Source organism: Thunnus thynnus, chromosome 1 (genome assembly GCF_963924715.1).
Source record: "Thunnus thynnus chromosome 1, fThuThy2.1, whole genome shotgun sequence".
In the NCBI taxonomy this organism is placed as follows: domain Eukaryota; kingdom Metazoa; phylum Chordata; class Actinopteri; order Scombriformes; family Scombridae; genus Thunnus; species Thunnus thynnus.
The window spans coordinates 18,362,537-18,378,096 of NC_089517.1; the positions used below are offsets into that span (position 1 = coordinate 18,362,537).

The window sequence follows — 15,560 nt, forward strand, 5'->3', positions numbered from 1 at the left end:
CACAGACACACACACACCAATAAAAATCAATGAGAACTGCTCATACTTTAGGGATGGTGTTTTATGACAGCTATAAATAACAACAAAAATCAGTTGCCCCCACAATGTAGATAAGGGTGAATGGTTACATTAGACAAACGTACGTATATTGATGCTACATAAGGGAAACAACCATTCATAGATGTATTTATGGCACAATCATCAGAGGACACTGTGGTTTGAAAGACTGCACAGTGAGAAGCCAACAACTTTTACAACTTAATGAGCCAGAATACGTTGGGTCAGGAGCTACCAAGGCTTTATGATCCAGCATGGGTCCATGTGAAAAAACTGACGACAGAGTTGTCAGAATGTATATATGGCTCTGACCTGAGTCCAACTCCGACTCTTATCACTGTCACTGCCACCTTGAGCTTTGGTGGAATATTTGACTCAAGGTGTTTCTCTTGCACGAACAGTACTGGAGCCCAGAGATATTTGCCAATCAGTGTATCACAGCCCACAAACTACTGTACTGTGTGTTGGTAAAGTTTGGCACTAGTTGGGTTGACTAAGACAACAGTGAGAGAGAGAGAGAGAGAGAGATAATGAAGAATACAAGAGTGGTTATGATACAGAACAGGGAGAGGCTGAAACCAAGTGAAAAAAAAAAAAAAATCAAAATCAAAACACCAAACCCCACAGTTCCACACCTGTAAATAGAAGTAGATAAAAACTCTGGAAACACAATGGTAATTACAGGATCTCAATGTACAATATGTCAGCTGTGTGTAGAAAACAGATGCATTCATTTGATTATTTAAAAAATATATATTTATGCACATACTCTTTTGTACAGCGGCTAAACACTTGTTTGGTATTAAAATGTGCACACCTGTATCTATTTTTTTGTCTTTAAATATTACTTATCTCAATTCGACACTTGCTTACTTAACATTTTCTCCAGAGATTATGATTTAATAAGGTGATAAAGGAGCGAGGCAACAATTCTGCCTTCTCTTTCACAAAACATCTTATTCTAGTGGAATGCCAAGAGTTCTTAGAGACAAAAATAGAGAACTAGTAGTTTTTTTTTTTTTTAAACCTGCCTCGTGGCACGTCATTATATATATATATCTATCTATATATCTATCTATATATAGATATAGATATATATATGGTAGGGTCCAAAAGTCTGAGACCACTTTCCCCATTCACTTGAATGTGGGAAAGTGGTCTCAGACTTTTGGAGCCTACTGTATATATATTATATAATATGACGTTTAAACAAAACCAAAGAGAAATGAAACCCTGGATCCCTTCTTTACACACTGGCCGAGTTATGGGTTTGGTAAAAACAAAAAAAAAACAAAAACAAAAAAAACAAATTAAAAAAAAAAAAGTGAGAAGGGTGAGCTTTTAATCTGTCTAAACATCAGTGTCTGTTGGCTGACTGAAACACCGACATTTAGACATTGTACTGTTTGTTTTAAAACAATGCAGAGAACATTGAAGTTACCAAACATATGGTTACAGAACTGCAAAAATTGTACAATGTGTTGTGGCTGCAGGAGAGACATTTGCAGTCTGCTGACAATCAAGATAAGCATTTCTCCCGTGAGGTTGTAAAAAGGTTATGCAAACAGTGTATGAATGGCCAAGAGACAGCACATACTGTATGCTCCTCTGTCACAGAGGATTTCAATTGCTTGAATTTGTTTGTAGTCAAGTTGTTCATTAAGAGATTACAAACTACTTCAGTCACCCAGATTTTTGATTTTCTCCGTTTTTTTTTAAGTGTATTTAACATTAATGACATAAATTCTTGCAAAATAATTATTCAACTTTGCATGAATCCTGAGTAACCTTTAAAAAATACTTAGAATCAAAAGGAAAATGAAGAATCCATTCATTGAGACAGCACTCCTGATCTGAATGCAACATGTTAATAAACACCAGAGGACATTTCACTGATTAGAAACCAACCATTACTGAAAGGACACACAAACATACACACAAATTACATACTAAAATAATTAAAAATATGCTCTCTTTCTCCCTACTCATTCTCTCTATCACATTCCCTCAAAAAAGTATTCACACACTCAAAACAAAATGAAGCAGAGTTAAAGAATCCAACAACAACAACAACAAAAAAAAAAAAAAGACGGGTGGTACACATGAATAAAAGCATCAAAAATGATGCAGATATAATGCTATTAATCAGTCAACATTTCAATAATGTCTCTGTGACTGAGTCTGATACAGTGTTTCGTGTCGCCAGCAAGGAGAGAGAACTACACAAGCCTAGGCTCTGGGCCAATATGGACTCAGTAAAGGTTCAGACAGGCACATTTGATATATATATATGTATATATATATAATTCAAAAATATACCTGACATTGAGGCTGAAACAGTCTCAGTCTCTTGTCTTTCCGGGTTTGAACTGTTCACTTTGGTAAAGGGTGTCAATCATTTCATGATGTCGCTTGCTTCATTATTATTCCTCTACCTTTTCATTTTTAAATAGACAGAATTTGTTTTGTACCTAAGGGAGGTGTAAGCGCTTTGCATTCAAGGCAGCATCGCAGCCAGGTTACCATGGAGGGCAAGTTAATGCTGGACCCCGTCCGCACTCTTCTTCTGCACCCTCCTCCTCAGTTCTGGTGCTTTTTCTGGGTGCACTCGACTCTCCATGGGGTGAAAGTGCATAGGAGTTGGGCTCCCACTGTTGCAGCAAGGATCCGCTCACAGTAGTAAGGCCTTTTTGTTTCTCCAAAAAAACAATGTGACTGCTTAAGCATCTGAGTGTCTGCACAGTGAATCTTTCAATATGTGTGTGTGTGTGTGTGTGTGTGTGTGTGTGTGTGAGAGAGAGAGAGAGAGAAGGAGCAAAGTGTGATTTATGTGCATTTGTCAACTGTCGTGTGTGTGTGTGTTTCTTGTGTCTGTATGTGTTTATGTCGGTGAAAGGCAGGTGGTTGAGGGACTCGTATCCTTATACTGCCTCTCCTCTTCTTTTTCCACACATCTGTGTTCATTCCTTTGCCGTCATGCTACTGACGCTCCTCTCCCTCCTCCTCCTCCTGGATGACCTGAATGTCATCTGACGGGGAGGTGGGCAGGCTGGCTGGCAGGCTGGGGAGCAGGCTGTCAGGCTGCTGCTGTTTGCCCAGCTCTTTGCTCTTCTCCTCTTCTTCAATGGTCTTCTTCCACACCTTGTGGTTCTCTGTCAGGTGCTGCATGATGCTGCAGAACAACCGGCGGCGGCTCTTCCTCCTTTCTGTGACGAACAAAAGTAAAGATATGTTTAACAAAATTGCGATTGCGGTTAATGTAAACATGACATTACTGATGAGCTATCGGTGTCTTACTTGGTGCCAGCTCCTCGTCTAGCTCATCATCCTCATCCTCGTCCTCATCCGTGTCCGTGTCCACCTGCCCCTCATCGTCTTCATCTGATCCCTCCTCATTGATCCAGTGGCCGGGAAGTAGACCGGCAGCATCGTAGGAGTTACAAAGTGGTCCTACAATATGTGTGATGAAGGACTCCTGTAGCTTCGCCAGCTGTGGGGAGGAGCGGTCCATGAAGGGGCTGATGGGTAATCCCAGCCGAGCTTCCTCATCTCCCTGCAGGTCAAAAACAAAGATTACAGTTAAAGGACTGTTTCACAATTTTTCAAGTCTGTCTTAAAACAACAGTCAGGTGCCCATATGAACATTGAAGAAGGTTTTTCTTGCTGTAATCATTCCTCCTCCATAATGGCCAAATAATGCACTTTCAATGTAAGTGATGGGGGAAATTAGTCACATCAAGTCAGTTTCTCTCTTTTTAGTACCCAATTCCCTCTTTTTGTTAAATGGTACATGGTAAAAGGACTATGCTTATATAGCGCCTTTCTAGTCTTCTCAGCGCTCAAAGCACTTTTAAACTACGAGTCACATTCACCCATTCAATCACACATTCATGCACTGATGGCAGAGGCTGAAACAAGGTGCCAACCTGCTCATCTTTAATCATTCACACACACATTCAATTTGGGGTTCAGTATCTTGCCCTTCGACATGCGGACTGGAGCAGCCGGGAATCGAACCACCAATCTTCTGATTAGTGGACGACCCGCTCTACTTCCTGAGCCACTGTCCTTCCACTGCAGCTGAACAGGAAAACACTGTCCTTTAAGACACAGACTGTCACTTTGGAAGATATCCATTTTATTTGACTAAATTAGATGACTGAAGCTTCATATTACATTGTTTCTACAATGTAATATGATTGTTATTATTACTTTGTAAGCACATTTGGAGGGGATCATCTAATGGTCAGTATGAACAGGAGGAATGAGTACACAAGCAAAACCTGTTTCAATGTTCATATGTGCACCTGACTGTCGTTTTAAGATGGACTTGAACACTTGTGAACCTATCCTCTAAAAACATCTCATGCACACAGATCTTCAGTGATGAAGCTACATGCTTGAGATGACCTACATGACAATCATAGAAGAGTTGCCCATTCTACTTAGATTTAACTGTCTTTTAATTGTTACATCTTTTTTTTGATATGTCACTGATGTTAGTAATCTTACTTTTTATTCTTGTCCTCTATTTTTCTGTTATCTTTTTTTCTGTTTGTCTCTTTCATTGTATTTATGACCTTGATGTTTAAGTCAGGATGGATTTGGGACGGTGAATTTTTCATCTACCTAATTCTCTATTGATTAAAAATGTACTGCAAGACAAAAATGTAGATTGAATGTTTGTGTTGATTGGATACACTCTGCAGCATTAACATAAAGTCTGTACCTGCTCATAAAACTCATTGACGATGCCTTCCGTCCACTTGAGGTGCAGGTCACGGACTTTGGCTGGTCCGTTGATATCCGCCAACTTGATACACACTTGGCACACCAGCAGTCTGTCGTTCTCATTGGTCCAATCAATTCCTGGACTGTTCACATCATTCACCTGTTCACAAACAGACAGATATTAATGCCTTACAACAACCGGTCGACTGCTTTATTCTGCATCCATTATGCTACATGCTGCTCAACTAAATCTTAACGTACCATCCTAATGTTTCAATCAATATTTTTGCCAGAAACTAAAGGATCAATAAATAGATAATTATCTATTCTGATCAATCTGTGCAATCTCTCAAGATTTCCTCATCTCAGACCTTGGCGTTGAACTCAGCCAGGAAGTCAAAGTGCTTCTTGAGGTCTGTGGCCAGAATCGCCTCGATGACAAGGAAGCGGAAACGCTTGAACTCAACGTGGTCCAGGTTGGCCAGGAAGTTGAATTCGGGCTGGGACAGGTAGAGGCTCCAGGCAGACGCAGCGTGGTGGTTCTCCAGCACCGAGCGGTCATTGTACAGCACCGCCTACACCGGACAGAAAGGAAAAGCCCAGAAGTGAGAGAGGGAGGGATGGCAACCCTAAGAAGATTTCTAAAATTTCCTCTAAAATGCCAGTATAAATTTTATTACATAATGTGTCTGAAAATGTGTTATGTAATTTTGTAATGGATTCAAAAATAGCAACCACTCAATAAAAGAGATAAAAGGGACATGAGGGTATTTGGTTATGAAATTAGAAATGCAACAGGCCCAAATGTGAAGAAACAGGTCAAAACTGTTATGGAACAATAGATACTATGAAAAAGATCCTTTTAACTGACAAGGTGGTTTTCAACATCATTATCAATCAATAGGTTCAGGGTTCCCTCTTCTTTCTTTTAACCCACTTTCCTGGGACTTCTCAAAGCCAGACAGTGCGAGTGCTATCACTGGACATGTAGTAAAAATACAATATTTAAACTAGGGCATGCAGTTAACCTTTTTACCTTTCATTAACAAGACTGACCACAGCGAGAGAGTGCTATGGGATTGACTGACCGTGGGATGTGGAGTTAACCTTAAACATAATCTCCATTTAACAATGTTGACTGTCCAGTTAAACATTAACTGTAACTGGAGACACAGGGTTTCTGTAGGGCACTTATAATACATAAGACTCAACTTCATGGACAGAGTGTGAGGCAGCTGAAGTGACACTGTGGGATGTCTAAACCAAAGATGATAATGCAATAAAGAACGTGTTGATTAAAAAGCCAGTTCTGGGTGGCTCCACATATAGTGCATAAGTGAACTGATCACTAATTATATTGGCTAGCAGATTTTACATGGTAAGGTGGAATCATAGAAAGAAAAAAAAAAAAAACAGCAACCACCAGGTGCCACTCAGACAGACTCTTCAGCCGCCTCTGAGAGACTGTCAGGTGACTTTTGCGTTTGTGCACAGATCGTGTGTCAGGGGCAAGACGTCAGTGGTGATATTTGCTTTCTGTCTGTCTGTCTTGGATGAACACTTTTTTTTTGTTAGAGGGCAGGTTGCAAACAATGACTCTGCAGAGTGGATACCTCAGTAAAGTAGAGATAATGGGATAAACTGTGGCAGATGCAGGAGTCAAACTCAAAAACTTTTAGATAATTTAAGCAAGTTTATTTCTATGGGAGGCTTGGGCCATTATAATATTGGAGTAAGTATTTATGCATGTAATGTAGAAATATAAAGTGAAAAGTTTCAGAAGATTTACCAAAAGAAACTCATGTAGTCCAGTTTAGTATGAAGACGGCCAGTTTGAAAAGCAAAGCTGACATCCAAAAGTCCAGATTTGCCCGTTTATGTGTGTGCTGTATCTTCCAAGACCGTTTCCATCACTTGTGGTGAAATGTCATGTTACATAAACCCATATTTTGAACATCTGATCCTTTGTTTCTATAAACATGGTTGTGTTTTATGTATGTGTACCTGGTAAGCTAAAATAAGTTTGCCGATTCACTCTACAACACTGACAAGTACCAACAAATGCTGGAGGTTACCTGAGGTGCATTAGTGGCTACTAAAAAGGCATTTGTGCGACCGGGATGGTCATAGTCGTGCATTGCAGCTGCTACATAAAGGGCCATGAGCTCCAGGGCAGGAATGTTCCAGGCCAGGCAGCCATAGCTGTCATCTGAAATAGAGGAGCTCTTAGAGGAGGCATAGGATATCCTGCCTGGAGAGATCCCACTGTCTGAATCTGGAACACACAATGGATAAATGTCACCATAGAGAAAGTTTTAGTGTAGGCCTACACAGTCTTTGTCTAATCAGGTAACAGTATAAGAAGGAAAGGAAATGTAATGTTAAATATGAGCATACGCACACACCCTGTTCTACTCTCATTTATTCACTGTCTGACTCAATTTCTCGCATCTCCATTATTTTCTCATCCCCGTCTCTCTCACCTCCTTTTATCAAATCACAGCTGTTCTGGCAGCAGCAGTGGAAGATGTTTGTAAAGGCAGAGATTGGTTGTTCTCAACCTTTTTCTGGCCAGCACCCCCTATCCATTATCCAGGTCCCTTACCAACCCGAGTCAATTAAAATGTAGGCTAATTGTCTTCCCTGAATATTAATGATGATTATTATTCTGTGTTATATCATTAAAAAAGCAAGTCATTGGATACCAAATAACAGATTAGATTTAACTGGACAGTTGAAATTTCATTATCATTAGTTTCCCAGGAAGCAAGACAGCCATGTGAATATAAATGATATTTATGAGTATTAAACAAATGCAATGGTTAGAAATTTGACATTCAGACTTTAATTAGGTCTCGTTATTGATCATGAACAGCAGCCAATCAAAAAGCGGTAATTTGGTGTCGGTGACAAACAAGAAGCATTCTTATTAATTGTTCCAACGGAAAACAAGAGCAGCCTACCAAGGAAAAAGTCTGAGGCTACTGAAAAAAAAGCAGAAGGATATGTATTCATAGCTTAAGTATTGAATAGAGTACTGGCAGCATTTTTTCTTGTTCTGCGTCATTTTGCGGATATATGACTGTTGTTTTTTTATGATGCTATCCAGTTGATTAAATAATCAGACCTGCAGCGGTCTGGCAGAGAGCGTCAAATAAAATAACCCAGGTCAGGTTATTTTACTAAAAATTATGTATTTTCACATAATTTCAGACTATTATAATTACAATATTTATTAAAAAACACCCTGCCATAAGAAATAATAATCATAAAACATTGGTAAAACAGGTTTTAGTGAATGGATTTGAACTGTGATTTTCTCATCCTCCCATAGTCAGGCTGTAGCCACAAGTTGTGCTGTGCCAGCTGTAAAATTTTATCATTATCTTATCCATACGCATACTCTTATCGGCCCAGTTCTTTATCAATACTCTTATTGGTTCTTTTTCGTTACTAAAGAATTGTTTTTTTAATTATCTTTTTAAAAAAGAATAAATTCAGAACAGGATTAGAATAGATTTATATTTTAAATATGACAAAATATTATCTCTACAGCAGCAACAGCAATATTTCCATCAGTAAAGTTACTATATAAACTCAATATCTCACAGGAAGGAAATCAAAAATGTCAGTAAAATAAATAATATTCCTGACAGCAAAAATCAAAAGTTTAGAAAGAATGAAGAACACAGACATCTGTTGGTATCAGTCATTCCTCCTGTCCTCTGTCCTCCTCTCTCTGCTGCTGGTTCACAGGACGGGCTGTTTGAGCCAGTAGCTAAGTTTACAAGAATTTGCCAAATTTTAATACACGTTGCTATCTAAGCTAAACACAAATACTGACAATTAGATCTGAGTAGACGACAGAGAAGCAAGCGTGACCATAAATGACAGAAAAACACAATAGAGACTAAGCATAGTTTCCCCAAGTCTACACACAAAGCAGAGCAAGTTTAGCAGAGCGGCATCAGCGAGCTCCATGTGTCTCCACAGGAGGTGTTCAGGTAGTGTTGAGTGTAAGACACCTGTGTTTTGGAAGCACTCAGAGCTCAAAATTTTTTATGCCTTTGACAGCTGACAGTAGAGAAGCAGACAGGAAACAAAGAGGAGAGAGAGGGGTATGACATATAATAAAGGTCCACAGGTGGATTTGAACCAAAGACATTGCGGTTTTGTGGCATGCACTGTAAACATTTGTCTACCAAGGAGCTCCAATTGCAGTATTTCAAACCAAACAATCTGTGTTATGTAGAGTTAAAGGACCAGTGTGTAGGATTTAGTGGCATCTAGCGGTGAGAATGCAGATTGCAACCAACTGAATACCCATCCCCCTCAGCCTCCCCTTCCAAGCTTGTAGGAGAACCTACGGTGGACGCGAAACTCGCAAAAGGCCCTCTCTAGAGCCAGTGTTTGGTTTGTCCGCTCTGGGCTACTATAGAAAAGATGGTGGTGCAACATGGTGGGCTCCGTGGAAGAGGACCTGCTCCCTATGTAGATATAAAGGGCTCATTCTCTGGTAATGAAAACACAACAGTTCTTATTTACATGGGAATACCTTTTTTTTAAAAGGTTAGATTTTTTCTTTCAGGAATAAATATACTTAGACGTTTATTATATTATTTATTTATGACTGTGTGCAGACTCTCCTGCAAAAACACAGTGAGTAGACTGAATAATGAAAAATCCCGCAGACTCACACTGGCTGGCATCTGCACTGCACAGCACTTCTGATATTTAATAACATGCTTGATTGTTGTGCAGCCATGTGTTCACATCACAACCTATGTTCCACAAATGGTAATCTATGACAAATAAGTCTACACCCTTGTCACTTGTGTTTACCTGTGTCACTTCCTGTCACATGCTCACTGTGGATCTGCTGGAACCCAGGGATTGGTCGAGTGGTCAGGTACCAGACAGCATGGAGCACATCAGTAGCATGGACCCGGTTATGATCTGTGTGTTTTTAACCAAAACATTTTTAATGAGTCGATTTTACTTTGTGCACCAGCAATAATTTGAAATATTAGATAATTTTCTTAGCTTTGCCACACTATAGCTACTTAATTCATCAAACAATACACATGAACATCTGGGGGTGACACATGAACAAACAAAAAACAAACATGAGTCTTTGAATTTCTTGAGGCCTACACAGTGTAACACTCACAGGGAATGTCCCTGTAGCCATTTTCCAGAGCACAGAAGTATGTCATGAACTCCCTCACAGGGATCTTGAAAATTTCAAACAGACACGTATCCTGGAAAAGGGTGTATGTCACCTGGGGAAATACAAACCAGCTTTACTGAAACATAAATCAGAACACAGAATAACCAGCACCGTCACTGATGATCCGTGGAACATTAAAACACATAAACATTAAAATCACTATGTAAAGACAAGAAGTTCACTGTCTGCTGAAATGTAATTTCAAGCTGAAAAGGGATCATTGTTAGCACTTGTGAGCATATTGTAAGCTTTGTAGTGTAAAGGTTATAATTGGGGTGTTGCATATTCGCATTTTTGAAATTGTGTATATCTGTGGCTTGACACTTGAAACAAAAACAGGTTTCTCTTAGGAGAAGCCAGCTGGCTCTCAGTCTTTAGCAAACTGTACTGCTGCTGAAGAGCTGATGTGATGGGCTGGTATTAAAGTCCACACTAACTCCATCTGTGTATACTGTATTCCTCCTATTAACAATATATTAATCCTGTTTCGTGCCCTTTTCCAGATTGCACCAGGCTTGAGCTTTCACTCTTTTTTAGGAAAAGAAAACCCTTAATTTATTTTTATAAACACACATAAGCATATTAAATTAAGACTAAAAGGTTAACGCCCTGCTAACAGTCAATAAGGGCAACAATGATCATTATTACTCTACTTAACAGATGTGTAGGATGGAACAAACAACATACAGTATATTGACTATTTTTGCTTTTTAAGAGAGCTATCAAGAGTGGATACACTGACTGACCAAAGCCAAGTAGCACAACAAAAACACATCAAAGAGCTACAGGTGATCATGGTTGGTTTGTGGTTGTTGTACTAACATAGCTGAGTATTCTTCCCGTCTTTCCTCCTGTTTTGTCTACCAGGTCAAAGATCTGGAAGTTCCAGGTGTTCATCCTCTCCATGAGAGCATCATGGTCCTCCAGCATAGGATCTAGTCTGAACTCCTGCTCACCCTGGAGAAAACCACCAAATGTACAAATTGTACAGATTAGTACAGACATGCATTTATTTCTATTGACCTTTAATGTTCTTTACATGTAAAAATATATGTTTCTAGAAAGACTAAATCAGTCTGACACATAGACTACAGTTATCAAAGAATATTTGTAATATATAGTGAAAAATGAAGAATATGGATAGAGAGCAAAAACTATGTGTTTGAGGAAAACATTCAACTCAACTCAAGTTAATATGAACTGCAGGCGTTCTAGGAAACCCAAATGATACCTTGCATATAATTAAGTTAAATGTAAAACTGAATCCCTACATGCGCACTCACAGGAAGCAAGTCTACATAAAAGTGTGAGCTAAATATCAGAAACTTAAAAAAAATAAATAAATACAAAGACAAAATGAAATGGTTGTTCCATCTGCTGTGAAGCAATAGACAATCCTGTTGTTAGTTGAAGCTTTTTGATCAAATGCACCTCTAATTCCTGAGTCTGCTTGTCTGTCCTCGGGCTCTTCTTTTCCTCCTCTGCCTGGCCCTGGTTCCCTGCAACGTCTGACTCTCCAGACAAGTCCACCTCCACGCTCTCCTCCCTGATTAGAGGCTCCCCTGTGAAGTCCAGCCCTTCACCTGCAGCTGCATACAAACAGAGCACAGTCATTCAGTTTGTTGTTTAACTGAGCTTTTGATCCTAAGATGACAGTTTTGTAGTAAAGATGACATGCTTCATTCAAGAGGCTCATGTAAACAGGTGATTGTTGATGACTAGAATCAAAGCTTATTTTCCCAGTAAGAGTCTGTCTATTCGAAAAAATTTACATTTATTCATGTATTCCACATTGGAGCATAAGGATAAGATAAATGATCCTAAAAGTTCTTCATTCTTTCATGTGTTTGCACCTGTGCCTGTATGTTTATGTGCATACACTTGCATTATTGTTGGTGTCCAGCAGAGGACAGCATTAACCTCCTAAACTACTTATGGAAGGTGTTTCTCTGTCAACCCCCTGGCACTATAGCACTTGACAAGATTGTCTGTCACCTCTCCATTACATAATGTGCATTAGATGTAATCGCATGTACCTGAGCGCCTGCGTTGAGCCTCACTGGTAAATGACTGATGAACTTCCCCCGTATCACTGCCGGAAATTCCCTTAAGCATCTGACGACCGCAGCTAGAACAAAAAGACATGGTAGTGACAGACATGATCAATTTCAGCATATCATTTATTGTCATAACCACTAACAAAAAAAAGTGATTGTAGCTAAACATGCCACTTCTCTACAGCTGGTTTCACCTGGTGCAAAGAGGGAAAGCGGAGCCTCGGAAGGCCTGCTGGAAATCAGGTGAACTGAGGGTGTAACCCAAAGGCTTGTGCAGGTTCAGATTGACGCTCGGCTTAGTCAGGAAGTCAGCCGTGTCTGGGAACTCCACAGGCGATCGAGTGACCAGGGACGATGAGGAACCTGTACCTATTGCTGGAGGGCTGTGGCTTGGTGAGGTGACTGGGCTCAGGCTTGGAGATGTGCCTAAAGAGGATGGAGGAAAAGAGAAAGACGTGATATTTAGGAAGAACATGAGCAGCTATTCAAAATGGAGTGTCTCTGAAAGGTTTATGGTTCAGTCTCACCTGCTCGCCTGGGCCCTGCATGGTAGGTGAGAGTAACAGAGGACGACCTCTGCTTGGGAATAGTGAGCAGGTTTGCATTCGGCCCATTGGACAGACCTGAGCTGGAGCACAAAAGACACATATACACATATTTACCACTGGCTCTAAAGAATAAGTTAAATTTAATTATAACTCTTTGTTTTGCTCAGGAATAAGATAGACCTTTACTGCCATCCTGTGGAGTAATATTGACACTACATCTCAGTGCCCAAATAAGTATATTATTAAATATTAAATATTTGCTGTTACAGTTAATTGTACCTGAGTAATATATTTATTTACAATTATTAAAGATACATGATTTTCCATCAATGCAGCGAACACCATTATCAAGATCCAGTTAAATTAATTCTGTCCCTCTGTAAAATCAAGGCAAGAGTGTTTTTACTCAGAGAACAGATGATACTGTGATGTGTTAACAACTCCCTCTGCTTTTGGTTTCACTGTGCGAGCTGAAATACACACAGAGCTCACAGGTTCACATACTGTTGTCAGCAGAAACACAATGAAAGGTTGACACTGCAATGTTCACACAAACTTAAAGCCACATCCAGTATATGGTGACACTATATTTTACAGTTATTTACATTTTCTTTGTTTCTCAGCTGCTAGGTCTGTCCAGTCAAACAGGATTTGCAGGTTAACTAGCTAACTTTGTGTTCAATTCTAGTTTTTCAGTCTGCCGGAGGAGGTCAAACCACAACTCATGCTGCAGACTTAATCTGCATGCAGCTGTTTGTTGGTTCAAAATATGAAAACTACCTCCTCACTGATCAACTGTGAGGAAAATTGAGTTACTGCGCTGTGGACAGTGACAAGTACTAAAGATAACAGAGTGACATGTTTACTTAGGGTAGGATAAGTTGCTTTCCATGATAATTTATTATATCAGATCAGACATATATTAAATGTTTGTAGTACAACCAATGTTCCACTCTGGCAATAAAAGTAACACCACAACATGGGAACATGAGGCGAGTTGATGAGTAGAAAATCTGTTTTGACTCTGATATTTTGATAAAGCTGTAGCATGTTATGGATATGTAGTGTGGGATGTAAAATAATACAGGAAACCTCTGAAAAAAGAACAATATTTATAGTTTTGACTGTCAAATCTAGCTTCTCTATTCAAAACAAAATGTGATCTATATTTCTCAAAATGTGAAATGTACTATTTCTATTATAGCTTCCTAATTTTCCTAAGATTTCTTGCTTCTGTAGAACTCGCTATGACCCATTTATTATTTTTATGCAGGCTGACCAGAAAAAGAAAAAGAAAAGATCTTTGACTTAATTGTGCACAGGTGCTGGTAAACAGAGGAGCAACCTCAGGAAAACCACAACTAGAGTACAGCCACATTATCATTATTATCATTCATGTGATTTGGAATTGGGCAGATTCAGGGTATTGTATAGCCCAGATGAGATGATGTATGTAAGGTGGTGGTACAGTGTACAGTTTTTGTGTGTGTAGTTGGGTTTGTGTATTTGTGGACATAGCTAGGACTGAGTTGGTGTTGATACCTGGTCAAGTTGAGGTCAGGGTGGGGTCTCTTGCCATTGTTGCGTTCCCACCGTGAAGAAGTGGAGTCAAGAGGAGGGAGTGCAGAGGATGAAGAGGTGGAACTCCTCCTGGGCTGAGGGGTGGGGAGGCTGTTTCTGCTGCTCAAACCCTGATGGGGAAAAAGTAACTCTTTAATATATATACATCCTAAATACACAAACTGAAGAAGCAGGTCATGATACTCAAAGAGCATATTGAACCAAAGAATTAGGAGCATTTGTTAACTTAGGCCATGCAAACCCCCTGCCTTACACTGTGCAACACAGTGCACAGTCATGCGAAGGACCTGGACAGGATAGTGTGAACCTCTGTGCCCGTTGCACCTTCCTGGTGAAGCTCCTCGCTGTCAGGTGAAAAGAGGCACTCCCTCCCCAAAACAACCCAGTGGGAGTTAGCAGGGACTGGGGACTTGGCATTTTAATTTGGAAGACCAGTGGGGGGACGAAGAAGCTCACTGATTGTTTCAACATTGCCTAATGTGATGTGTTTCATTGATGTGACGCTACTACTATCGGTAGACTTTAACAACACACTGTGGCAATTCTTGAGAAGGAGACATGCTGAAGGAACTTTTAATTCATTCCTGAGTTTAGCTACTACTGCGTCTTTGGTCTTGGAATGATTAGACTGACATATCTCTTTATGTATTGAAGCAGTAAAGCCTGTACCCACCTTAATGGGCTTCCTGTCACTCCGCTCTACGGAGTCCTCCACCTCATCACAGGGGTAGAAGCCCGGGAAAGGGGTGAAAGGGTTTACCCTGGGGCGGCACGAGCCTGAGAACGTCCCCATGAGACTGGAGACGCTGCGCAGGGCTGAGATGGTGTGGGGTGACAAAGACGAGTCCATCAGCAGGTCTGACACCAGGTTCCGGGCCTCGTTGATGACCGAAAGGTCCACACCATTGCCGCTAACTGCACCCTGCCGTAGGCACACATGAATGACATAGATTAAGTAACAGGACAGCAAGGGCGCTGTCAGAGAGCACACACAAGACCTGTTTTCAAAATGTTTCTGTTTGGATTGATCATGTTTTTTGGCTTATGGCCGAAAGGATAGATTCACATTTTAACCAGAACCAGAGTCCCATTTAACTGGACTTAACAACGCAGGTTTAATAACACCCTTTACTCAGACAGCTGATGTCTCATGTAAACTTTAAAATGCATTTCTGCATAAAAAGAGGACTGTGGATTTTGACCCTATCTCTTCTGTTGGAGACATAAGGAAGGGATCTCTTCACAGCTACTATGGAGAGGAGGATTTATAACAGCTACCAATTACTCTTTGGATGTTCATATGGGAATGTGGAAAACATTTTGAGATAGACATGAAAAAAATGTGAACCTATCCTT

The 15,560-nt window shown here is 40.1% G+C and overlaps 1 protein-coding gene across 2 annotated transcripts in view; it reads right to left on the reverse strand.

The window, feature by feature from the left end:
- Positions 1-43: 43 nt before the first annotated feature.
- Positions 44-15,560, reverse strand: part of pde3b (phosphodiesterase 3B) — a 52,534-nt gene continuing 37,017 nt past the window's right edge. Inside the window, exons 3-16 of one of the 2 annotated variants that reach the window (XM_067588290.1) lie at positions 14,878-15,126; positions 14,166-14,314; positions 12,603-12,703; positions 12,270-12,501; positions 12,055-12,146; positions 11,450-11,607; positions 10,841-10,975; positions 9,959-10,070; positions 9,631-9,744; positions 6,864-7,063; positions 5,160-5,363; positions 4,787-4,948; positions 3,355-3,610; positions 44-3,263 (exon numbers count right to left, since the gene is read on the reverse strand). In XM_067588290.1, the coding sequence (XP_067444391.1) occupies positions 3,037-3,263; positions 3,355-3,610; positions 4,787-4,948; positions 5,160-5,363; positions 6,864-7,063; positions 9,631-9,744; positions 9,959-10,070; positions 10,841-10,975; positions 11,450-11,607; positions 12,055-12,146; positions 12,270-12,501; positions 12,603-12,703; positions 14,166-14,314; positions 14,878-15,126 (2,391 nt within the window). In that variant the 3' untranslated portion in view covers positions 44-3,036. Of the gene's footprint in view, positions 3,264-3,354; positions 3,611-4,786; positions 4,949-5,049; positions 5,364-6,863; positions 7,064-9,630; positions 9,745-9,958; positions 10,071-10,840; positions 10,976-11,449; positions 11,608-12,054; positions 12,147-12,269; positions 12,502-12,602; positions 12,704-14,165; positions 14,315-14,877; positions 15,127-15,560 lie in introns of those variants that run through there. The other variant, XR_010928227.1, reaches the window with a different exon arrangement.